The following is a 27,968-nucleotide window of genomic DNA, read 5'->3' as shown; positions in this document are numbered from 1 at the left end:
TTGGATAGGGAGGGAGAGAAAATGGGAACAAAAATTAATCCTCCACCAATATAAAGGAAAAAAAAATTTGAACTATGACTATGAGTTTAGGAAAAATCTTAAAGTGCAGTCTCTTCGTCGCTTGGAGGGTGAAAATGCAGGGAGGGAGTGGACATTGGGCTGTTTATTACCCAAAGTTTTATAATAATGTTTTCTTATTCGTTGTCTTAACAACTTTGGGGACTTTATTAAAATTTGATTGGTTTGTTCATTAAATTAAGTGTCTAAACGATTCAACGACTAATTGTAATCTACACATGGGGTAATTTGGTGTATCATTAGAGGCAAAACAAAGTATTTCCTTATACTAAAAATATAGTAATATTATATTACATGGTCATATTGCCTGTAATGAACCTATTAAAGACCAACGCTTTTACAAATTGTTATAATGTAAACAATTTAGATGTTCTATCGCTAAGCTATCACATAAAGTGCCCAAAACAAATGATTACTGCGCACGCCTCCCAAAAATGGTCGTGTGCCCACTAAATGTGCGCGCTTAATTGCCACAAATTACAGTTTGACATGATAATTTAATAAATCAATGTTGGGTACAACCACAGCTACCCCACCCGGAAGAACCGGAAATAGAATTAGCTTGGATTTCCGGAATAACCCAATGATGGCAAAATGAGTATTTGTCTCTTGTGTGTGTGTGTGTGTGTGCTCATCATCCAGATTTAGATTGATTGTTGCTTTGTGATCATTTTGGTTGTCTTGGGGTTACACAGTAATAATCTTAAATAAAGTTTTTTTTTTAAATAAACGTATGTGTAAAATTTTAGCTTTACTAAAAAAGTAATAGGCTTTTTGTTTTGGAACTTAAGATCTCTTTAACCACTGAACCGACAAAGTTATCTAATTTAGAGATGCTTGACATAGGTAGAGGGGGTGTGATGGTTTTAGGCTTTTTTACCACCATATTTAGTGAGATTAAGAGCCCCTAGATGCTAGTTTACAAGTAAAACATCAATAAATGTATACAAATTTCTTTTAAAGTCTGATATCAATTTGATTTTTTTTCTGAAATTCCAAATTATCTTACTGTTGCTTTATCACAATGAGTCAGTAGGGACAAAACAATAATATTTTATTTTGTAGTATAAAAAAACATCATATTAGATTTCAACTCTACTATAACTTAAAGTGGAAACCTTAGTTTTTGAAATATATATATAATATATATATGTATTTGGCCTGAACAAAGATGTTAGTTTGATAAAGTTGTCTTACATTTTAAATCTATTACTTAAGACTTAAAAAACGGCTTGAATAATGTTTTTTTTTATAGTTGATTAGACTTGCCATCCAAAGAGACAAGTCTCTATATAACACTAAGTTAAGAGATGTAACTAAAGTTAAACGTTAGGTAGGGTCCTGGTTTAAGACAAATACAGAGTTCTTGTCTACTTTTATTTTATTGATTATATCTATGGTTAAAATTTATTCATTTTTAAGTTTGAATCTGTTTTAATGCATTGTTTTGTTGCTTTGAGCAAAATATAATTGTAACTTTGAATACAGTTTTCATCAGATTTTGACAAATATAGACATCAAAATCATTAAATAATCTATAATACAAAGTAGAACGATGTCTGTCCGTCTGTCTGTCCGTCTGAAGCTTAAGATCTCAGTAACCGCTGAACCGATTGGGCTCTACTATTCAGGGATTATACCTACTGGTCCTGTGATGGTTTTAAGCTATTTTCTTAGGGGGTGGGACACCCCCAACCGCCCCAAAAAATGAAAAATACCCCCCCCCCAAAAAAAAAAAAAAAATTGCCCCCCCCCAAAATTTTTTTTTTTATTTTTTTTTATTTTTCTTTTAAATCTAAAATACGAAAAATTGGTTTGATTAAACCTCTTGGGGCAAAGCCCCTAGAGGCTAGGGGCGAAGCCGCTAGTATTTGTATATTGTATGGGCATTTTGAAATATATTTCTGAAATTAAAGTATCAAACTGCTATTTTAATGTATTGGCATGTTAAGGGATAAGACAATGGAAAAGAAATTTATGTTTATCCCCAATGATTTCAGCCAATCAAATACCACTATAAATTACAGTCCAATGTCACCTTACTCCCTTTTAAAGTAGATTTTAAGTTTAAGAAAAACAGCTCCAAAATGTTCATAGACAACAAAAGACTTTAAAAAAGTGTATTAATTTGGATTAGGTAAGATAATCCCTGCGTTTTTAGGGCCCTGTAGAAAATAGTGTTTTTTTTTGCAAATAAGGCTTTAAAACTGATTATTACCCGCTGTATTAGAACCGGTATTAGAATTTCATGTATAGCATCGTACTACAGACAATTTTAAACGAATATTAAAATAAAAATCATAAATTAAACTTTTTAATTTAATTTTTCATTTTAATATCTGCGGAAAGCTGTATATAATATGATGCCATAAATAGCCATCCTTTTATCAAAATTACTTGACTTTCTTAAATTAAAATCATTTACAGTTACACCATATAACAGGAACTAAAATGCGCTAACTAATTCTAGAATTTCATGGGCGTAAATTTAATTTTTGTTACAAAAAGTGCTCCATATGACCTGAACAAAAAGTTAAGCAAGTTCAAATAGACAGCTTCGTGAACCCTAAATTTTGATCCTTTTTGCAGATAACATTTAATAGCGATAAAATGATGGTTTATACAAGAATGTTGAGATTTATGGATTTAACACAGAGCAGGGATATGGCAACTAAAGAAAGATATTTAGCCCAATTTGTTTCCACTAATAAAAAAAGACAAATTATTTTTTTTCTGTATTACACAAATATATTATGCAATAGAAAGGTAACAGGTTCATGTTTGTGTGTCTGTAGCGTTTGATCTCGCTAATCGTTACACCTACATACATGGTTCTCCATTACAGCCTTATATCAGTCCAGAGAATTTTGTTTTCTTTTTGTTGTTTGAAATTATATTGAAAGGAGAGACTCGACCCCCCTTTTCCTAAAGCACCCAAAAGTGCCTCTTAATAAAGTTAATGAGACTGTAACTTATTGAAAAGTTGGATGGGTGAAAATTTTTCTTCGGATGCCCTTTCCCTGTCACTGCTGCGTTAAGAATATTTTATTGTCTTTAAATTCCTCACACATTAAATTGTATTGTGTGAAGCCTATAAACTAAACTGATACTAAAACGAGAGATATAATAATTTTAATACAAAGTAGAGCGTCATCTTTCTGTCTTTTCATTTGAAAGGATGAAGCTTAAGATCTCGTTCACTGCTGAACCGATTGGCCCTGCATTGAGAAATATACCTCATTGTCATACTATGGTTTCAAGCTATTTTCTTGAAGTGAGAGGGACACCCTCCGCTCCAAAAAAAAGTGGACTTAAGATAGGACCAACAAAACTGGGATTAAACCCCATAGTTTAAAAAAATGTAAAAAACTGTCACTAACACAATTTTATATTTATTTATTCAGAGCTGGATCTTTAAATCATTTTAGTGGTGAGCCAGATCGGGGTGAGCCAACTTTCCACTAATGAGAGCACAGTATTTTATGAAATGCCGTACTGTGGTTGGCTGAAATTCGGCGCACCCCGATCTGGCTCACTACTAAAATGATTTAAAGATCCAGCTCAGTTTAGCTCAGAACTGGTTTTAATGCAGCAGAAATATGTCAGATTAGAAGTCTTGTTTGAAAAAACAAAAACCTTACTCACCATGTGACTTTCCTTGGAGGATTGATCCATTCACAGATAATATCTCATCACCTGCCAAACAAATATTATTAAATTTTAAGTCAATTATATTTTTAAAGACTAGTGGCTGCGCCTTTTAGTGCTTTAGTGCTTTATTTAGTTGCAAGAGGTAAATTTCAAATAAACCCACTCTCCTCAAAAAAACCAAATTTTATATTAAAGATTTACAAAGAAACTTCTTCTCAAAATAATAGTTAAATATTACAATTCTAATATTTTGATTTAATATGTTAATTTAGACAAACATCCTATTACTTTAAATGATATAAACAGGAAAAGTAGAATGAGCACACATTGTATTTAAAAGTATATAATTTTTAGGCCTCTTTACACATTTTTTTTATCGGATTAATTCATGTAGTTTTTAAAAACAAAGTGTGATCATTTGATTTAATTTAAAGAAAAATAAACAGGATAGGAGAAAGAAGGAAGGATAGAAAAGTCAAGAATTTAGAATTCTTTAAAAGAATATTTACAAAGTTTTATTTGATAATTTCATATAGCAGTTACTCATGTATTTAAGATATATTAAAGTTAGGTTATCAAATATCTTTAAGTTGTATTTTAAATTAAAAGAAGCATTTTTGTTTGTTTATGTTGTTTAGAGGTCCATTAAATTCGTTTTTCTGTGTGATATTTTTTCGCTACTTATAGTGAATTAATTGTCCTAGATTTAAAAACCTATTACCATAAAAATCAGCCTTTTAGAACTTTAACAATTTAGAATCAGAGGTAGGTTAATGGGAGAAAAAATGATATTGATATAACTCTTCTAAAATAAATTCTATAATTCTCATAGTCCTACGTTTTAGAGTATAACTTTATTTTCTCTCATTGACCTAACCCTTTATCAAATATTATAAAAGTATTGGATGAGTTTATATTTTTTGAAAATGTAAGAATCCAACAATCACGTAATCCATCATTGAATTTGAGGCGTATACGATTCAGGTCGTGACAATTTTTTACGCAACCTTACCTGACCTCGCTATTAGATAATGCTTTACGCATTTAACAATAAAGCTGTCGTAAATGCATTTTATGCAACAAGGAACAATATACCCACAATAGGAAGCCTTGAATATGTGGTATTAAGAACAAATGGTAGAGACAGTTGTCTCTTTATTGATTTTATCGATATGATTAGAAGTTCACAAATCTAGTTTATAGAGTAACATTGCTCTTAATATTTTTACAAAAGAAAAAATTAAAAGACAGGAATGGGAAGATTAAAATTAAGTTTAGTTGATAAATTATTAAATAACCAAGATTTATTTTTGTTTATCTAGGCATTTTACTAAAAGCCTTGTCATGGGCAGTTTACTAAAAGCCTTGTCATGTCCATATCGGACACAAATGTATCCTTGTCTAACGCCTTTCATTCCAGTCTCATGCAGCAGGCAAAAGGCAGCAGCGGTTGTCAGCGGTCAGTCTCGCCGTCAAGTTGGAGCCATGGCAACCTTCGCGCAGGTCCGGACGTTCTGCAGCCTGACCGTCAGGGAATATGGTCTTTACAAATATTCCCATGCTGCCTCGGGGAGAGTCGATGCCTCCCACAACACTGAAGCCGAGCCCTTTCTTTCCAGGACCCTGAAAAAATAATTGCTTTCATTTTTTACAAATTAAAACGTTAAAAATAATCCACCAATTTTTAGGCGAGAAAAAAATTATAAACGGATATGATGTAAATTAAACAGTTTAAGTTTATCTATTACAGAAAACAAAACTAAATCAATTTACCTTTTCAAACTCTACTGTGTGTACACTAACTCCTGAAAACTGGTGACGCTGTGGAATCCTTGATGGTTTCGGTCCAGCCTTCACCTTCCTCAGGCCGCTGTTCACCGACGTTGTTGAGTTTCTTGTCTCCGGAAGGTGTGACCCGGACAGCGATTGGTGAGGCCCTGGCAGCTGTGGTTGCGACCTACGCTGTTCCTCTGGCGGCGGCCCACCTGTATCATATTCATCATCGTCCCCTATTGTTATGACTGTCTTTGTGAGGTCGCCGTTCGACATAATTGTCCGCTCCGTTACTACATTATTGTAAATTGGCGCTGATTGGGGCCGCTCGATGGTCGGCAGCTTTCGCCGTTTACGTCGCTCGCCAATGTTGCTCGTGTTGTGCGATGGGGTGGGAGCGGCGGAGGGCGGCGGTTTCACGTGTGGATCCCTGGCCACGATGATGTCTATTTCTGGTCCGCAGGTGCCGAGTATGTGCCTGGCCTGTTCCATGGTGATACCACGCAGGCTGGAACCGTTCACGTTGATGATCTCGTCCCCGATCATGAACCGTCCATCCCTAAAAAGGAAAAAAAGTTTGTAAAATCTTGTATAATGAATTTTCCAGTATGGCTTCTAAACAGACTATTATCTACTGGATTAGAACCGGTTCTCTACCATTATCCGCGGAAAGCTGTCTATAGTACGATGCGAGAAATAACTATTCCTGATACAATGAAAAAAAGTAAAAGAAAAAAATAGAGGAATAATGGTAGTTAGCAGGTTTTTAATAAATTTTATTCGAACTGATTCAATTAAAGCTCATTGCATGAACTAAAATAACAAATCTTTAAATTTAGAAACAATCCTCTTGTCGGTGCGGCGACTTTGAGGCTGATATACTGATAATCAAACACTAACACATGTTCTTACTTTTCAACCAATTTTTAAATTAAAGATTCAATTGTTTTTGATGTTTTATTTGTAAAAAAAGATTAGTTCATAAGTTTTATTTTTAAAAGGGAGAACTCAATCTTAAGCATCAGACAGAAAACCTTACTACTTAATAAATCAGAATTAGGATTGACGAAGCTTACAGCAAAGTGCTATACTGCATCAAAGCAATATTTTGCTACATGTTCTAAACACTAAATGAACTCGTATTGCACTTTATATTGTGTGTTGCACGCACACTTACTAACAAATAGGGATGTGGTGCCGCTGATTTTTTTGCTCAACGCCAGATAAAATATAAATAAATCTTCAGCCCATTAAAAAAAGTGTTTTGACTAACAGCTAAATAAGTTAGCAACTGATGTGAAATTAATTAACTTTCAATAGGTAATTCCTTACAATAAGTACGACCCGCTTCCCCTAACAGTCAGGGAGGGAGGGGACATTTAACTGTTTATTACACTAGTCCCCAAAGTTTTATAATAACATTTTCTCATTCTCTGGCTGAACAACTTTGGGAACTTTTATAGAATTTATTGAAACAGAGGGTCTAGCTACACAGCCCTGCAGGCCACACATTTAATTGCACAAACAAATCTAAAATTGCCAACTTTTATCTTTTTGCAATGAAATACAATTGAATTAAATGTAATTTTAAGTGTGTCCTAATTGTAATTAAAATTGTCCACAAATTAACTATTTACTGTTATAATTGGATACAATGAATATTTAAAAGATATTGGTATCCCATAAAGATTAATATATATATATGTATATGTAGAATAATCAAAAACCTTTAAAAATAATCTTATTCTACAGAGTTGCTCAAATGTAGCCGGCTGATAAACCCTTCCACTTTTTATTTTAAAAAAAATTTAAAATGGGAGGGAATGTTTTTTCCCCTATACCTAACCCCTGCAGGAGGTCATAACACTGCTAGGCTACCCAGTACCCAATAAACATACCTAACCTAACCCAACAGTAAGTAAAGAAAAAATCCCACCCCCTTTATATTTGATTGATTTGAATAAGAAATGGGGTTATCAGTGTTCAAGGTGGTATTTTGTGTGATAGCACCCATAATATCTTCCTCTTTATAATTACAAACATATGTGATGTATATGTGTATGTGTGTAAATTAAGATCCCAAATTTGCACATGCCAAACTGTAGAGCTGAAAGTATTCATATCAGTAATGAGATTCTTCCTAAACGGGCAGTGGAACAAAATGAAGAGAAATTTAAAGACTCCGTGTAAGGATACAAAATGATCGATTACATTCTATCATAAACTACATTGTGAGTAGCGTAGCTACTCTATGGCTAGGGTAGTTGCGACTGAACGTCCGACCATCCAAGCAAAAACCACTAACATATTAATAACTTCAATCACTTTGAATAACCTAATATATAAAGTAGTAAAGTTTTTTTTTCATAGAAACAAAAGATCCCAAAAGCGGATACACCAACTTGGTCATAAACAAGTGGCTAAAATAACGATATCCCCCATCCACCCCATTTACCTATTCCCCCTCATCCTACTGGATGAACGAACTGGTCAATAAATGAGTTCCGTGTAAGCAACCTAAATTGACGACAAATTTTCCAACGTCAATACATCCAAGTAAATATAAACCGGTGCATACACACATTAGCAAGAAGTGCAACTAAAATCAATACCTACATTATTTTACTGTATGAATGATATTTACAGTATTTCTATAAAAATCACCAAACCTACGATCATATGTAGAAAGGTCAGTTTAAATCATTTGACATAAGAAAATATAAAGAACTATTTAATTTAAAGTTAAAGAATATTTTTAGTTAAAAGTAAAGGTACTTGATTAACCTTTTAAAAATATGTGTAAAATTTATTATATTATCGAATCATATTTATAGACAGACTGCCTTCCGCGGATATTGAAAAGAAAAATTATATGAATATGAAAAATTTTAAGATTAAAACCATGTATGGTAGCCTTGATGGGTCGAAGACCCTGGCTAACTGGTATGAATTTTATGATTTTCAGTGTAATATTCGTGGAAAATTGTCTGTAATTCTATGCTATACAAGATGCTATACATTATGGCTGAGAACCGGTTATAATCCAAAGGATATTGAACAGTTTGTAAGCCATACAGGAAAAATTACTAGTGTCATTCTTAAAATGTATTAAAATAATGTTTATTTGCTTATTCTTTAGTTCTTGATTTGAGACACAATAGACAGGGAGTAAGGGAGGATCGAATATTCAATTTTTAAGAGTCTCAGACTTCAGTTACTGGCTTCAAGGGAATGTGCATGAATACAGCAGATTCTGACTGACTTTGGGTACTAGCGCATCAATGCCCCGTTAACTAGCTGAGTTAGTTTTAAATATGTAGACAGAAAAATTTGTTATTAATGACTGGTTTTAACAAATATTTTTTCCCAATAAAATGTCATTTCATTTATAGAAACTCTACTGTGATATTTATGTATTAAACAATCAAAGAACCGCTTGAATTTAGGTGTAAGTTAAAAATATATGAGAAGGGTTGACGTAGACAAGATTTTTTAGTGATTAATTACAGAATGTTTACTACATTGTGATGTATTGGTAATTTAATTTTCAAGTAAATGATTTTTTTCTTAGAACTAATTTAGTTCTAAATTAGATTACCATGATCCCTTTACAATTTTGGTCAAATTTTCTTAATATATCTGGTTTACATTGTTTTTCAGCGAACCCTCCTAAATTGAATTAATTGCCCATTGTCCCCTCCCATACTCCCTGCACAATAGAATTTCTCTTTATGTAGTCGGAACTTTTCTTTCTTTGCTTGTTAAAATAAACAAGGATGATTTTGGTGATACTTTTTTTTAAAAAAGCGTGATAAAATACTAGCTCAAGCTCAAACTTAATAGAAGGTTATGTCATATAAAGCAAATGTTAATAACATCACCTGCAATTGCTTCAATGGCAGGCAGGCATCAGATTTTTTTAATAACATCTGTGAGGCAAATAGGTAAAGGATAAATATAGGAGTAGAAAAATGGCTAAGATCAAAAATACTATAGTAAGAGCAATTATGATATGAAAGGCTTAGACCAATGTATCTGCATAGAAAGAGGGTTACTGACTAAAAAATCGACGAACAGATCATCGCATGTAGAGACGCTTCGCTATTAAAAAGGATAACTATGAATGCATTAACCTTGGCGATGTTAATTGCGACCCAAAAATAATAGACTTAGTAATTTAGACCCAAGGAGACAAAAATAATTATTTATCGAATCGTATCATAGACAGTTTTCCGTAGATATTAAAATGCAAAAAAAGTTACCAGTTTTGATAGCCCCGTGTGGCCGAAGGCCCGGGCTAACAAGACTAGTGGTAATCTTAATATTTTTTTTTAATTATTCGTGGAAAACTGTTCGTGATAAGATGCTGTACATGTTATTAAGTATGGCTAAGAACTGGTTCTAATCCAGCGGATATTTATCGGTTTAGTAAGGTTTGAGCGGGTTAAAATGAGGGATTTCAACGTTTGAAGGGTTAAACATCCCTTTACTCTCTCCCTTGGAAATAAAAACCTGGTGCTGACTAGCTTAAATCCCAATTACTTTGAAAATCCTTACTTTCAATGAGGTCTATATTCATAAAATTTTAGATGTTGATTAGTGGTACTATATCATAGTATGCCAGAGCCTTACATCCATATGGAAACTTTCTGGAACAAAATAATTGCACAACAAAATAATATGTAATACAATTTTATTTGTGCAATGATTGAAATACAGTCTTAGGCTAGTTTCTTGGTGGTTTCTTAAGACATAATTACAGATAACTTTATGATGAGAGTAACCAGATAAAGTGTTGTTATTGTTTTGTGAAAATAAATCTTTAGGAATCAAATTTTTAGTCTATCTTGAAAATGTTAATGAGTAAAATCTTGGAATTAATTAAACTGAATAACAGCATATTTCCTTTCTTAAATACGGGATGTAAATTTAAATTCTTGAAAAAGCTGTCTGACATTTCTTTTCTAACATTTTTAAAATATACATGAATTTGGAGTTTTTAGATGTTTTTTTTCCATCATATCTAGCTGGTTATAAAGTGTTATTTCTGAATACAGAATAATTATCCTTATACTAAAGTAACAGGATGTTTGTTTGTGTGTCTGTGAGTCTTACCGAATGATCTCGCTAACCGCTGAACCGATCGGGTTCTCCTTAACAGGGTAGATTCTCATGGTTCCCGTGAAGGTTTAAACTATTTTGGGGGAGGGTACCACCACGAAATGACAAAAAAATAAAAAAATTTTAAATACGAGAGACTTCAACGTAAAAAAAGAGGTATCGTACATAAAGAATTATCGTAGAGACTATAACAAACCAAAACATTTAAAGGGCCACTAGAGGTCTCTAGGGGCGTAGTCGCTAGTTTTTAATTACGTATCATAGACAGTTTTCTGTACAATGAAAGGTTCCCTCCTATTTTGTTAGCCCAGATGAGCTACAGGCCCATTCCAACAAAACAGAGAAATACATTAATATTTCGAAGACAGCTACGAAATAAAATATAGAAAATATACATTTTTTCCTTGTTTGTTGGCCCTCTTGTCCAACAACAAATGAATAAAATGGTTACCTGTCTATTAGCCCTTGTGGTTCAATATGGGCAATAGAGTATCCAGTCATCCCGTTGGACACGTTCTTCTTGCTACTGATGATGATACCCAACTCATTCGATTCATCCTTCACCAATCTCATCATCTATAAAAAATGTATAAATAGAAATGTATAACTCAGACATATACCTGACCCAAGTGGTGGGGACCTTTTCTGTCTGCTACCAAATTGCTTTCTGCTCTATTGTAGCGACTTAGTTTTGTTTATATTTCCGACACTATTGGCTGATAAGACCTTACTGAGAGTCGACACAGAGTCCATACCCCGTGGTGCCTTCCCTACTGTTTTACTTTGATATCTATATTTGGTATAATTCCACAAACCAAAGATTGAAACGCAGAACCCCCTCAATTATTACAAATTTGTTTGAAAAATAATTTATCTTTTAAAGGAGCCGAGAAAATCATATTAACCTTAATAGCGTTACGGACTGAATAACTGACGGATGGACAGTCAAAGTAAAATACAGAGTAGCTTCGCTACTAAAAGTAACAAATCCATTCATTCATTCTTTACTTTTCAAATGACATTTACTTAATTCGCAAAAAAATGATTTGTAATTAAATTTGGGACAAGATGTCTATCTATAATGCTGTGTGAGAATAAATGTTTATTGTTTTCAGTTTTGTTAGAAGCTGCTTTATAACTCAGGTATGTCAGTACGTTGGAGACGGATTTTCAGACTATGAACTGCTACAAATAAATATTTAAATCAAAGACTTTACACGGTTTTAAAAACTATGATAATGTCTATTCAGGTCTTATTAATGTCCTCTATAAGTAACAAAGAGGGAAGTATGGCTATTATTGGAGATGGACAGCTGAAGTTTTTTAGAGCAAATTATACTAATCATAGAGTATCTACTCTATAAATCAATTTGTGCATCGGTACGCCTGTCATGCTCATTGGGGAAATGTAATTTAAAATAGAGGTTTGGAGAGCAGTAAACCTAATTAAATAACTAACTTTTTTCGTTAAAAGAAAACATTGATTAATGATAATCTGCTTAAAAACATTATTTGTTTATTTGATTATTCCGCCAAAGAGTCACGGGGATGTTATCATCCTTGTTAATTTTTGCAAAGGTGATTGTTACGTGATAATAGAAAATAAAATTTTAAAAAATGAATTGTTTGTCAGAAAAGGAATTATTTAGACAGACAAACAATTATTGGGCTAGTTCTTTGGTCTTTCGGCCACCTGATTTTTAAATAAAATTTATTTTAGTCATTGCATTTGACTATATTGGAACAAGTTATGTATTCTAATATGGCCCGTTTTCAGATTAATCACCATGAACGAGTAAAAATAAATTGAAAATATACATAAATAAATACTAGGTTTGTGTAAGCTGTAATGCACTATTGTACTAGGGAGGTAGGGGACATTGGGCTGTTATTGCACTGGTCTCCAAACATTCATAATAACGATTTCTTATTCGTTAGCTTAACATTTTTTGGGACTTTTATTGAATTTTGTTTGGTTGGTTCATTAAGTTGAGTATCCAAACGTTTCATCCACTTAAAAAATCTAAAGAAGTGGCAATTTTGTAAATCATCATAGGGGATGTACATCAATTTATCGAATATTGTCTTATTCCTTTAGGTCCCTGCAATTGTAAAACTACCTAAACAACTAGCCAATATTTGGAAAAATTTTATTTTGCCTGAAGCTAAGATGAATTAAACGAAAGTATTAAATCTTAAATAATTATATAAATGTTGCAACAAAGAACTATTGCTGTCAAATCGTATAATAATAACAAGGATGACAATATACACAAAGCCATGGTATTAAAATTTGTGCCTTATCGACCCAGGTATCAAAATTGTAAATCAAATATTGAATATATATAAGGGTGGAAAGTTCAACCAAATTTAATTGTAAGTACATCACTTCTTGTAATGGCTTGGGTTTGCTACGTGTCCTAGATTATTATAGATACAGAAGTCTTCATAAATGGTTTAAATCCAATAAGACGATTCTAAAATGCATATATTTACGATTATAATTAGCCATTACGTACAAACAGACGCAAATACACACCCTAATTTTAGATAAGCTTTGCCTTTAAAGATAATTGTTAAAAGTGTCTTGTCAGATTTTTATCACCATAGTATTTAGAGGACTTTATTGCACATGAAAAGATTTAATCTAATACAAAATAATCTATTCAAATTATTTGAATAAGCTTGCCATGCCGCGCCTGTCTTAATTATTTTTTCAATTTGAATTTGTCTTGACAACTTTTGTTCATTATTTTTCTGTATATTTATATTACTATAATATCATAAAATGTTTTTGTTATATAGACAATCAGTTGTTTATTTAAGGATTTTTTTTACTCTTATTCGGAGTAAATATGTAAAGAGAAAATTTTATACCTTGAAATTTTTGCTACTTAAGGATGGTGGAGGGTTGGGCTTGGGTACTGACGACGACCTCTCCTTCACCTCCATACCAGCATTGCTGTTCAACTCTGAAGCTGGCGGCTGGCTCTTGGTCCGGCCCACAGATTTGTACTCTGGCTCCGGCAGCTTACTCTTGCGCGGAGGTTTCTGTGGCGTGACCGGCCGTATGTCAGGATTTCTGCGCGGCACCTGATAGTGCGGCTCCTCCAGTGATTCTTCATCCGAGTCTTTTCTGTCGGAGGTGAAGCTTCCGCTGGTTTCTCCGCTATCGTCGGAGTCACTTTTGTCCGAGCCTTTCGGCGACACGGTCTCGGCACTTTTGCGCGTGTCTGAATCGTATCCGCTCTCGTCCGCCCGGCTTGTGGTGCTGGAGCTGTGCTGGCGAGGCTTTTCAGGTATCGGTGGACAAGAGTGGGAGGATTCGTGCTGCAGATCCGCCAGGGACCTGCTCTTTTTACGGCGCAACGCCAGCATTTTGAGTCGCTGGCTAGGCGCTAGACTAGACAACTTTGGCCCCACCTCTGACTGGGAGCTGGAACCGACCAGGGAGTACTCATCCTGTTCAGAGTAGGTGGCCTGGTAGTTGGAGCGGACACTTTCCCGGCGGGACACTCCGTTCTGCAGCTCCTCGGGCAGCGTCGACAGTTTGCTGCGAATGTAGGAATAGGGGAAATGAGATTTCTTGTTGCTGGAGCTGCTGACCACAGTGCTGTTGTCGTCAACGGTGGCGGACATCATGTCTGAACAAACGGAAGCGGAGCTGCGCTGTAGGAAGTGCCAACGGTCCTGGCTGTCAAGACAAGATATCTGAAAAATAAATCAATAGGTTTTTCTTTTTTTGGTAGGCTATTAGTCATTACAAACAACTATCTTCTAAACCCTTAAATCAAGAACGTTAAACTTTTTTGTTGTTGGAGGTGGAAGTTAAAAATCTAAATGAGTGGTTTAATTCAGCTTTTTTTTAGAAATATGTTCCCAGGTAGTTAAAATTATTTTAGTTAGCTATAAGTTTCACTTTCTTAGGGCAAATGGTAAACTGGTGTAAGATCCAAGTAATAATAAATCCATTGTCATACCTGTGACACAGAGTCAAACTCTCCAATTTCTGAGGTTAGATCGAAGCAGCTGGCTCGCGGAGTCATGATATCATCCTCAGAGCTCAGGCCAGAGTCAGGTCCAACACCCTGTGGACAGACATTATCAGTGTTCAATTCTATTTTTTCAGGGCAAACTACATAAATCTTATTTTTGAATAAACTAAAATGAGGGGGATAGTTTGTTTTTATTCTCTATTATTACGGGAGGCCCTAACCCCGTGGTATCCAATATAACCTAACCTGACCTAATTAAAGTTAAAAACAATCAAACTAAAATACCTTCCCCCAGTGAACTAGTTACGAATGTTTTTTTTTTATTAATGTTTTTAACAATTTAAAATTTTATATATTTTTAATGGAATCAAACGGTTCTAATCGGTATACAATACACGGTATGTCCTATTAACATAAAAGCGGAAATTATTAAAATTTTTACCGTAGAATACAACTTTATAATATTATACACAGCGCACATCCATCAATATAAAATTATAGACCTTAATCAAAATAGTTTATATCTCTATAGTCCCATAATTAACCTTAATTACCATTAAGATCTCAATCATTTCCAGCGTATCCCATATAGAAAGAGACTATAACAAATTAATAGTATATGAAAATATGATTATTATGAAAGATCATTAAATTATTTTGAATCCCGTATCTCTTGTGGCTATATTTGTAGGCAAGGTAGGGTGTAACAAAAAATAAAGAAAATAATAAAATAAACCAAACGATATGGGGGAGGGTACAAAATTTACCGGGGGCGGGGTAATCAAACTATACCCCACTCTCTTGAACGTCCCCGAACTGATCTCCCAAAGGATATTTTTTAAGCAAAACGATTTGTTCTATTTCAGATATAATATTCTTCAATCTTTTAATTTAAACATTTTAAAAAGAAGAATACTTATGTAATGCTTCAATTATTCATCAAAATGGGTATACATAACACTTTTTAGTTGCGCTAACCCAAGTTAATATTTCCATAAATATAATAAGGTTTGTAAAAATACCCTAACGTTTTACCCAATTTTTTTTACAAACACCGCTATAACTTTATAATGAGTAAAAGGCACAATGTTGAATGTATATATACGTGGTGTATTCTAGTGTGTACATATTAGTGCATGCCTTTCCGTGTTTTAAGTACAATTAAAGAAACAATAAATTTCAAGCAATGATCGTCTTTTGGTAATTAGCCCCCCCTCCCCCTTCCATTGATATGAATTATTCAGCCTATTGCCTGTGAAGCCCAATGCCCGACTAGGCCAATTTACCCATAAATAATGATTATTTGCCCATTTTTCGGCTGACAAATGGATGTAAATGAGGGACTAAAAATGTTAAAACCTCGTGGTATGTGATTAAGTAATTATAAATTCTTAGGCCTGAAATATTTACCCTGTCTCTATAATTACTTTATTGTTAAAAGTTCCTTTTTTATGACCCTTTAAAAGTATGTGAAATTTTATTTTTCTGTTTTTAATATGGAAATATCTGCATCTGTATTTACTAACCATAGATAAATCGATATATTCTTACTTGGATGTTGCACCAGATTTCCATGTACTCTTATAAAGTGATGCTTGCACCTGGCTAAAATAATGATACAACCATCCTATCCCTTCCTACTGGATGAACGAACTTAACAAAAGATAATAGCCATTGACTGCATTGTAAATAACTATGTTTGTGCATGCTTCGCTACTTATGGTTTACTTTTATTCTTTTCAAGACTCACAGCTACTCTATGACATTGACTAAGGTCCAAACGTCCAAACCCCTCCTTATCTTCGTTTTCATGTCTGTTTTTTTGGTAACTTTTCAAAATTTAGTTTATCTATATTTGGTTTCTTATGGATGTTTTTCCCCCTTTTTTTCATTAGAAGAGACTTCAACGGTATAATTGAACAACGTCTGATTCCTTGTCGACGGTATTCCGTTTCATAATTTCCGTCTCGGCAGATTTGGACCGCCGTTTCTTGTCGTCGAAAGCTCCCGCCGAACGGCTGAATATGATCCGCTTGAGAGACTCGACCCGGCTCACCTTGCGGCGGATTCTTGGCTGCTCCCTAAATTAAAAACAGATTGTTAAAAATATGCATTATAACAACTTTCACCATCATATACTCAAAAGGCGCAGCAATAAAAAGCTTCATACTTTTAAAATTAAAAGAATGGTTAATCTAAAATCTCGTATTGCCTTGTTAATTACCTCGCTAGGGCGGGGTTCTCCTTCGATTTTAAGACATGACTTAATGAACCCAAGTGCATCATCAGCTTTTAATGGGAATGAAATACTTTAGGATATTAGGTTAAGTAACACCCAACAGACAACCAACCCTTTGATTGCACATCCCTTGTCGGGAAGTCCTGTCTTATCATTTATGCTATAAGTCTCAAAACACAAAAGCAACAGCAACGCCGTAAAGAAATAGTTAAGCGTGTTAAACGGATAATTACAGACACGTCCTAATCATAAAGTTGCTCCGATACTTTTTACCAAAAATAATTGTAGCCCGTATCATGAACTTTTTGATTGTAAAGTGTGCATGTATCATAAAGAGTGCAGTGACTTACTTGATTAGTCTTTAGAGCGCAGCTGCTCTACAAAAATAAACGTAAGTGTGCGCTTTTTATCACATATCAGTGACCTTCTGGGATAAGACAAAAAACAACAAATTAATAATGTACATCTCAAATGATTAGAAAAAAATCTGTAGATTAAAGTTATAGGTAAAAAAAGTTTGAACAATGCAATCTCAATAAAAAGTTCCCAAAGTCAAGGAATTAGAGAGCATGTTTAAAAAACTTTAGGTACTAGTATAATTTACAATACCCCTCTCCCCATTCCTGGTAAAAATAACGTCATTAAAACTATTGTAGAATTTTTAATCTTTATATTCTTATTAATAATAATTAAATTAGATACGCGTTCTAAAGTAATTTGGTTGTAGATAGGCTTCTTTGTATAGTAACCTATTTTTCTTATTTCAGAAATAAAAATACTAGCTGTTTAGTTGCCATACCCTAGTTATAAGCCCATATAATGAAGAAAAAGTCAAAGGATTACATGTTTTATATATAGTTTGTGCCAAATTGCTTATGATGAACTTATCTATATTATGCATATTGATCTATAATAGCGCTGTAATTAATTCATATACATATAATAAGAAATTTTTAAATATATTATTATCTTACAACAGATTTTCCTTAACTCTAATAAGGTGAAAAACGCATCGTGCTAAGATATTGATTCACCCTATCCCCTCCCCTCATACTAAATGGATGAACTGACCAATAACCGTATTCCATGTTAACAAGCTAAATTGATGACAATTTTTCCCCTGTCATAATATCCACGTATATTCTACATCCATTATAATAGCGTGCACAGAGATTCACATGGGGTGTTAAAAATAGGGGAGAGCGCAGCAGTTTTTTCTAATGTTATGTTTCAAGGGGGTATTAACACTCCCCTGCACCCTTTGTTCGTTAATATTTGTATTACAATTGTCAATTTATTTGCAAAAAGGCCAATGTTCTTTGAAAGGACTTTTTTTTACAATAATTATTTTATTTAATATTATTCAATTGGTTTACAAAATATCATCGGATGCTTTTCGATTTAAATCTAACTGCCTTTTAAAATAAATATCAATTTATCCTTAGTTTTAAAGGCAATACGTTTTTTTATGTGAGTATTTCAATAGAGTTGGGTGGTTGAAAAAATTTATCTTCTTTCAGAGATAATTTGAGATACTTTTGCATTCCCTTTAAATTTGTAAAGGATGAATTCTGTTTGTCTATGCAAATTTCAAAAAAAGAAATATTCTTTAAAAGGTGATAATAGATCATTAACTAATTTTTAACATCTAAGAAGCCATCCATATTGGGAAAATTCAATCTAAGAAGAAGAAAATAGTAATCATATACTATTTGTTTAATAGATAGGATGTATTTCAGAAACCCAACTGCAAAACAAACATATATTATGTGCATGTATATTTATAAATATATGCATTCCTGCATAATGCCTATCTTTCTAGGCTTTAAAAGTAGGGAGCACAAAACCAAGTCTAAATATATAGAAACATAAATTTTGTGATTTAATCTTCTTCTTTAAAAGAAGGATACTTTATCAAACAAAGCGCGTCAAAGTGAAATAATGTTTAAATGTTAATTTTTTTCGAAAATATTTTTTAAAAATTCCCGATATTTTTAAAATTTCGTTTCTATCCAAAGAAATCAGACAACCATCAAAATGAGTTTTAAGATATTTGAGACAGTCTGTTATTTTAATAAAGTTGGAAACTTATGTTATGTATATTTACTTAGCTAGATGCGGTTGGTAGTCCTAACTGTAGAATGTATACTGTATATTATGTTGAAAATATATGAGCTAACACATATAATTACTGTAAACGAGCAATTGTTGTGGAAATGCTCATCTTATACTAATGGATATAGTATATACATGGATATATTGACGGGTGAATATTAGGTTCCTAATATGGAACACATTTATTGGTCAGTTTTTTCATCCAGTAAGAGGAGAAGGGTGTGTGGTAAAGGTGGTGGATAGGGGTATTGTTATTTTAGCCAGATGCGAGTATCGCTGTATTAGATTTTGTTTCGGTATGTATTTCTTGTATTCCCTGGCAAGTTCGAACCCATTAATCCCTGTTTCCTTACACCAAATTTCCTAGAGAATGAGTGTGTTACGCGGCATTCCTAACTATCTCCGCGCGGCGCGTGGCTTGTAAACGGACAAAAGAAACGCGCACTTTTCCTTTGATTAGTCCCACGTGAAGAGCTACGTGATTGAAAATAATGTATTGCTTGAATATACATGCGCTCTGATGTGTGGAATATCTCAAATAAGCCTTCCTGCTTAGTTTGACATCATATGTGGTAAGAATTTATATTTTAATTCTTGAAAATAAGCGTAGAATGGTATAATTTTATGAAGAAATTTAAATCATTAATTTTTCAACAAATAGACCATTTAACTGCTAAGTTTTGACATACGAATATTTTCCTTTATATTATTGATCATTTTATTCCAAAATTATCAATTTCTGATGCTGTTTAATATGATTCGTGCCAATTTAAAGTTTTTTAGAAATTTTATATTTCTTATTAAATTGAAATCACGCAACCTCGATGTTACAAAAAATAACAATTAATTTTATGTATTTAATTCTTATATTTTTGTTTTAGACTCACTGTTTTCATGGTAATAAATACACATTTGTAAACTTCACATGTTGGTCATTCAGAGGGCTTGAGATTAAGATTTCGAGAACGGCTAGGATTGCGTTCCGAAACAATGAAAACAAGACAGAACAGATGTTGCTAAGAAGAATCTGTGAAGTTTTGAATGTGTTGGTTGTGATACCTTAACACACATTATTATAGTCGTAATCAGTACAGTTAACTTTAGTGACAATTATGGGTCCTAAAAAGAATAAAGGTGATCAATTGTGTAAGCGGCTGCGTCCAGCCGTTGATGCCCTAACCAGTGAGCTAAATAGAGTGATGAAGTTGGTCAGTGATACTTCAGAACTTAATGTTAGACATCTCACTAAGGAGTCAATCCTTGTCCACGACAAGTTCGAAACGTTCGACAGCATCATGGGCGGTTTTAGCAAGCTTGGTTTGAGAATCCAAGAGCTTGATGAGTTTAGTGACATTTATTCTGATATAGTTACTGTACAAAAAGACTATAGTGCCTTGAAAGATGCTCTTGATGCTATAGAAGAGCTTAGTGACATTCAAAGTGTTGTTGATGTTGTTGGTGATAATTTGCCTAACCATCAGGCTGAACTTTATGATCGATGTTTGAAGATTGTGAAAGTTATTAAAGGGCCATATTTTCCCTTACCTGATGCAATTATAAACACTTTGTCTGCATTGATGAAAAAATTGGCTGAGGTTAAGCTTGAACCTGTGAAGCCATCCACGACGACGGCGGGTGCCTCGACAGCATCGCCATTTGTGTCACCGTTTGGCACACAACAGTTCGCCGCCGGTTCTATGTTCACGCCAGGATATATGAATCGTGTCGACGAACGTCTTCTTCCATCTTTCGACGGCCTGGAAGCTTCCTATGTAAGTTTTAAAGACACTTTTAAAAAGCTTACTGTAGGACAAGACCCGTCGTATTTACAGTTATTATTGAGCAGTGAAAAGGTCTGTAAAAATAAAGAGCTTAGACTCCAGTTAATTCAGATTCAATCGCATGAATCTCAGTGGGCCTACCTTGACGCGCGTTTCAAGTCTAAAACACGTCAGATGCTCTGCCTTTTCAACCAATGGGAGAAGAAGTCTAAACCGTCGGACTCCAACCAGATTGTGAATGTGTTAGCAGAGTTTGGTGGTGCAGTTAGCCAGCTAGAGCAGCTGACTAAAAATGATGAAGATGATGAGGTTACCACAAGCCAGTGGTTGACCGTTATACTTTTGGAGATGTTATCCAAAAAGTTGCCCCGAGATTTTCAAGATAAGCTCAACCTAGCGTTGGGCTCGATGGATGTCCCAAATCTGCCAAAGTTGATGCAGATTATAGAGGAGCAGAGGGGCGCTATTTTAATGAGGTGTTCAACTGATATGGACACCCCCTCTAAGAAGAAAGGTAACCCTGCGACAGCCGCTACCGCCGTAGGTAAACCTGGTAAATCTAAGATGAAGCAGTCATGTTTTGTAAATGGCTGTAATGATATGCACTTACTTTACAAGTGCCCAAAATTTCATGACCTGTCAGTGTCAGACAGGAAGAGTATTGTGGAGAGTGCTGGATGCTGTTGGATTTGTTTGCAAAAAGGGCATAAATCTGTGGATTGCCCGAAGGCAGATGTAATAGGCGGCTGCAAAGTGGACAATTGTGGTCAGGCCCATAACAACCTTTTGCATGAGAGTGTTGATATGGCTGCCGCCGTCTATGAAGTACATACTTCCCCTGAGGCGAATCTAATGTTAATGTTACAACAGTTAGACGTCGTTGATATTAATCGCCAGAAGGTCCCAGTGAATGCCATGTGGGACACTGGTTTAACTACTTCAATGGTAACCCAGTCACTTGTTAATAAACTTCAGTTACCTTTTACTGGACGTTCAGCAAGAATTTCTCTAGCTGACGGTGAAGTTAAATGTTTCCCGACGGTCAAGCTATGTTTAGTTGATCGACACAAGAATTATCACATGTTAGAACCTGTGGTAGTGCCTCTCATTGGTCCTGAAGAGGCGATCTGCTCCATAAATCCTGTGGAGGCAGCTGTTTTGTTTGATATGAAACCTGAAGATTTTACTTTGGTTAATGGGCAGGTTGATTTGCTTGTAGGGCACCTGCACCCATCGATGTTTCCCTACTCTGAACGTTCAGTAGGAGAAACCATGCTTTACTCCAGCCTGTTTGGATCTGGATATTTTGCTGTTAGTGCTAATGGTTTAGCAAAGAGTAGGTATGTTGTCTGCTCAGATTTCGAGTTGGAAAGTGAAGCTATAGGGTTTTTAAAACCAGAAAGCTCAGATGTTCAGCCGCAGCCGACTGTTGGTGCTGCTTGTGATGCTATTATTGAACCTGTTGGTTCTGCTTGTAACGCTGCTGATGCACCTTTTGGTTCTGCTAGTGCTGCAGCCGTTGACAACCTGGCTACGGCGGGTGTTGCCGTGGTTATTACTGATAATGATGTTAGTTGTGCTGCAGTTATTCCTGATGATATTGGTAACGATACTGTAGTCGTTGATAACTTTGTTACGGCGGGTGTTGAGCCGCTGAATGATTCGGTTCCAGCCGGACAAGAGCCGACGGGAGTTTCGGTTCCGGCTGGACAAGAGCCGACCAGAGTTTTGGTTCCAGCTGGACAAGAGCCGACGGGAGTTTCGGTTCCAGCTGGGCAAGAGCCGATAAGAAATTCGGTCTCGGCCGGACAAGAGCCGACGGGAGTTTCGGTTCCGGCCGGACAAAAGCCAGTAGATGATTCTAAGTTTTATGACAGCCACACTTTTATTACGTGCCCTGGTGGTGTTATGAATCAAGAATCGACTTGGTTGCTGCCAAGCTGGCCGCCCGACGCAGGGTAAGAGGCCTGCCAATGGCGGTTGGAAATATGGCGGGTGTTGCCGCCAAAAAGTCATTGAAAATATTCAAACCACACATATCTAATCTACAACATAAACTATTTATGTGAAAATGATCTTTAAAGAAAAAATATTACAAGTTATATATTAGGCTTGTGAAGGGAACCAAAATGGGTTCTGTAAAGAATAAGTATTCATTATTCAACTAATTTTATTGTTCATACCTAAGCACAAAAATTCTACAAAACTGTTTAGACTTTAAAGCAGATTTAAAAAGATTTTGTTTCTTTAAGTATGATTTGAAAAGCAAAAGTTCGTGTGTATTAACTAACAAATGAATTTTGCAGAATAAAAATACCTCGAAAAAGTATTTTTTATGGTTCACGTTTACTTAAAAATGTTATTTCTCGATTCTCATATGAAATAATGCATTAAAGTAAAGAACACAACATGTAATATTATTATGATAATGTTTAAGATATTCCTCGTTATTATTTTAAAAGATTATCGCAAAAAATCAAGATATTTGTTTAAATTTGTAAGCAAATCAAAGATTTTCTTTCATTCCGGAGGCAGAGATTCTTAACAATTCATGTACAAAAGTTTTTTTTTTGTTCACTCCGGGAGCTGGGATTCCTATTAATCCACGCATAAAGATTTTTTTCATTCCGAGAGCAGAGATTCGTAGTAATATACGTACCTAGCGATTTCGGACAATTTTAAACCTTGAGAAAATACTTTAGTAATTATTTTCCTAGGTATATATATTTTTCGTTCATGTTTAAGCATTTATAATAATGAACACGATGTATGGTATTATTAAAATATTGATTATTATTTTATCTGAATGCCACAGAATTAATTTAAGATAAACTATGCATATTTTAAATTAACTCTACCTTCATTTTTATCGCATATATTAAAATACTGCTTCAATGTATTTATTTTTGTAGAAAGAAATTAACCATTTCTTAAGATTTATAAGTAACGCAAATTTTGATACAATTTCGTTTAAACTTTCAAATTGATGCAAGATTTTTTTCATTTGAAATGCAAACTTAAGTTTTTTATACGTTTACGCAAGTTCTTTCAATGATTTAAGTCTTTCCGGGACCAAGGATTTTTTTCGCGGAAAATTTCCTAGGTACCTACGCAGATATAAACATTTTTATCCTTGTTGGATTGAAATTTAATATGATAAGAAATTAACACAATGAGATTTTTTACATCATTTAAATATTTCTTTATGATTTATTACAATCACATAAATAATTTAATATTACATGCATATTAAAATTATTACTATTTACCTTTTAACCGATGTACCTAAAGAAAAAATGCAGATTTTTTTCGCCTTGAATTAAGTAGATTCTTTGAGTTTCGAAGATTTAAGCTTAATAAGACCGCTCTACGGTGTATCTTAGCTCTGTTTCCTCGGCCAGACATACCGCAGAACGGCAAAACTAAAGCATAAGATAATTTTTTATTTCGATTGCTTTGATTGATGATTTTAAAGTTTCTTGGATTATTCATGATTCTTTTTTAATTTTAATTTGATTTAAACATCACTAATTATGTTTGTTTCTGTTGATGCAGCCCTGCGCCAGAAATCCTGTTAGAAATTATGCAGTATCAAAAATTGTGATGGAAAGACATAACGTCCGACAGGATAGCTGGAACATGGCAATTATTTATATTTGATGGATTTGTTAGTTTGTATCTTGAGGGATTCATTCTGACTGAGGCCCCAAATTGCCTTAATTATGACTGTTTGAATATGTATAAGTTGCTTTCTTCTTAAAACAGAGAGAAATTGCAAATTCAGCATTTAGAGAAGTTCTTTTCTTATATTGAGCTTTTGTTTTATTTTGGTAAATTTAATTTGCATATTTCAATTGCAATTTTAATTTTACGCAGTTTTGATTCACGAAGATTTAAAATTATGAAATTTTAATTTTCCGAAGTTGATGATTTTTTACAGTCATATCTTATTTAGATTTCAGTATCTATTTTATTAAAACATGTTTAGATTTAAGGATCTTACTTATCTTATCTGGAAATGTTTAGATGTAAGCACGAGTATTTTTCCGCTGGAGAAAAATTCTAATTATTGAGAAGTTTTTTATGCAATTTTACTTTTCTTTTCTAGCAAAAAGATTTAGTAGAAAAAATGTCATTATTTAATCTTTCTTTCTTTTGATGAAAAAGTTTGAGTTGATTATTTAATTATTGATGCGATTTTTAGTATAAAAATCATTTACCTATTTTATTATGTAGGTGCCTAATTGAAGTTTAGGTACTATTGATTATTAATTCATGTATTCGCAATTACATGGTCTGTAATTCTAATTTTATTGAGATTATGAGGCCATGATATAATGAGATGTGTGAGTGGTAAATGTGCAATTCATGTATATTGTATGCTTTTCCCATTCCTTATTCCTATCCTTATGTGGTAGTGGAGTCGGTTTGAGTTATTGTGGTATTCGTGAAGTTACCATAATTAATTTTAGGCCTTATGGCCATGACATTTTAAACTCTTGTGGTTTATGTGTTGTGAGATTGTGATTTCGTGGACACTGTCTGCACGCATATTGCAAAGATGAGGTATTGTGTTCGATTCCCAGTGAATAGACGGGTGTGTTTCGGTATGTATTTCTTGTATTCCCTGGCAAGTTCGAACCCATTAATCCCTGTTTCCTTACACCAAATTTCCTAGAGAATGAGTGTGTTACGCGGCATTCCTAACTATCTCCCCGCGGCGCGTGGCTTGTAAACGGACAAAAGAAACGCGCACTTTTCCTTTGATTAGTCCCACGTGAAGAGCTACGTGATTGAAAATAATGTATTGCTTGAATATACATGCGCTCTGATGTGTGGAATATCTCAAATAAGCCTTCCTGCTTAGTTTGACATCATATGTGGTAAGAATTTATATTTTAATTCTTGAAAATAAGCGTAGAATGGTATAATTTTATGAAGAAATTTAAATCATTAATTTTTCAACAAATAGACCATTTAACTGCTAAGTTTTGACATACGAATATTTTCCTTTATATTATTGATCATTTTATTCCAAAATTATCAATTTCTGATGCTGTTTAATATGATTCGTGCCAATTTAAAGTTTTTTAGAAATTTTATATTTCTTATTAAATTGAAATCACGCAACCTCGATGTTACAAAAAATAACAATTAATTTTATGTATTTAATTCTTATATTTTTGTTTTAGACTCACTGTTTTCATGGTAATAAATACACATTTGTAAACTTCACATGTTGGTCATTCGGAGGGCTTGAGATTAAGATTTCGAGAACGGCTAGGATTGCGTTCCGAAACAGATTTAATGAAAATATGGTGAAACATCCAAGTAATAATATATCGATTCTTATACTACTCTCAGTGGTATATATTGTTTTCAGGGATGGTGTATTAGTCTATAGATTTATCATACCCTTTATTCTTAATTGTAAGTCTATATTATTGTAGAAAGAGGGGTTGCTAGCTAATGAAAATAATCAAAATATTGCCCCATCCCTCCCTGATATTATAATATAGTATTCATATACATATAGTGTGAGCACCGATATAATTGCGTTTATGCTATTTACTAAGTATATTTGCGATAACTTTTATTTAATGAAATCTTCCAATTTTTAACCTGTACAAAACGGCCTGCTTAATTGCTTCAAGATCCATGTCAGATCTATATAGGAAATAAATGTCTATAAACGAGCTCAAGTTTTCCAAGGACTATTCGTTGAAAACTCATAGTCCTCCAATAATCCATAATAAACTCTCATTGCCCAGAACGATAAGACCCATTATTTTACTTTATTAAAAACAAATTCATTTTTTTCATTTCATGTTGCTATTTACATTATAATGAAGTATTTAATTTCTAATCATAAAAAAGAAAATTTAAATTTATGATATAATAAATTTAAGAAAACTCTGTTTTAAAAGAATTCGATTGTGGCGACACTTTGTGTGTTCAAATATTGAACTAAAATTGTAATCATATAATAAACCCTTTGGTGATGGTAATGTAAAGAAAAAAATATAATTTAAAAGATCTTTTTAGGATCATTTAAATTATTAAATATTTACTTCCGTTTAAATAGTAATGCCGAGTGAGGAAAATAGATTTATTGAGAAATATATATGCACATAGAAAACTAGCCAATAGGGAGATAGTTATATCGAGCCAACTCTAGTACACTAGATAGATGAGTGTATATATGTGTCCTTTTGTCCAGTAAGATCCTAAGAACGACTAAACTAAGAGGTGCACATTATTGTTTTGTATATTTTTATTTGAGTTTTCACTTTTTTTGGCGGGAAGTAACAATGTCCAAATAATATTAATCTACACAAGGGGTTAACTTGATAGTAATAATTGGATTGTACAATGTATCTCCATTGTCCATTCTGTATTTTAAAATAAAATTTTCTGTTGATTAATCTATGTTGAGAAATTCAAGATGTGCAGATAAGATTCTCCTAATTAAATTATGAAATTCTTGCTTCCTCTCCTATCAAGATGAAATTTTACAACAGTTCGCTACAATTCATTTATCATATAAACTAATTAGAGAAAATTAAATAATATATGATCATGATGTCTTTATTTTTCTTAATATCTCAGTAACGGATATGTTCTCTTCGAGTGTTCTCTAATACAGTAAAGACAAAAGTTAAAGAAAAGCTTTAAAATTTCGTAATTGTTATTTGTCGCATCGTATTACAGACAGCTTTCTGCGGATAGTAAAACTACCATTCCAGCGGATATTAATCGGTTTCTAAGCCAAAAAAGAATGTATAATTTGGTATTTAACCATTGAAGAATGTGTATGATAAAACGCAATTTAAAAATAATCATCAAAAAATGTGCAGTGCATTGCAAAATTCTTTATGTATATTTAATGCCAAAAAATGGCAATAACCCTGGAGAAAATGCCAAATTTCTCCACTTTAAGCATCTTAGAATATGCATTGTTCAACTTCAGAATATTAAAGCCTTGAACCCAAGAATTAATGAGATAAAAACTACTGTAGCAAATTGGTCATTTCGCCCTAATGTTGGACTGGACTGGACAATTACAAAAAAACAAGGATGGCAACATCCATAAGTTGCGAAGTACAAAAAATCATAGATGGACAAAAGAACAATATGAGTTATTTAGCAGATTTTCAGTTGCAATAGAAAAAGAAAAAAATGATACTATGCTATAAATCCTTTTTTCAAACACGA

General features: G+C 33.6%; 1 protein-coding gene across 2 annotated transcripts in view; it reads right to left on the bottom strand.

The window, feature by feature from the left end:
• LOC145316286 (uncharacterized) overlaps nucleotides 1-27,968 on the bottom strand; it is a 157,876-nt gene that overhangs the window by 6,890 nt on the left and 123,018 nt on the right. For both annotated transcript variants that reach the window (XM_080156711.1, XM_080156712.1), the window contains 7 exons: nucleotides 16,554-16,699; nucleotides 14,604-14,713; nucleotides 13,501-14,334; nucleotides 11,075-11,199; nucleotides 5,503-6,061; nucleotides 5,223-5,352; nucleotides 3,724-3,774 (listed from right to left, as the gene is read on the bottom strand). In XM_080156711.1, coding sequence (XP_080012837.1) covers nucleotides 3,724-3,774; nucleotides 5,223-5,352; nucleotides 5,503-6,061; nucleotides 11,075-11,199; nucleotides 13,501-14,334; nucleotides 14,604-14,713; nucleotides 16,554-16,699 — 1,955 coding nt within the window. The remainder of the gene's footprint in view (nucleotides 1-3,723; nucleotides 3,775-5,222; nucleotides 5,353-5,502; nucleotides 6,062-11,074; nucleotides 11,200-13,500; nucleotides 14,335-14,603; nucleotides 14,714-16,553; nucleotides 16,700-27,968) is intronic.

Source organism: Acartia tonsa, chromosome 4, assembly GCF_053477335.1.
Source record: "Acartia tonsa isolate MP-2025a chromosome 4, ASM5347733v1, whole genome shotgun sequence".
NCBI classification, from domain to species: Eukaryota; Metazoa; Arthropoda; class Copepoda; order Calanoida; family Acartiidae; genus Acartia; species Acartia tonsa.
This window is presented reverse-complemented; position numbering and strand designations above follow the sequence as displayed.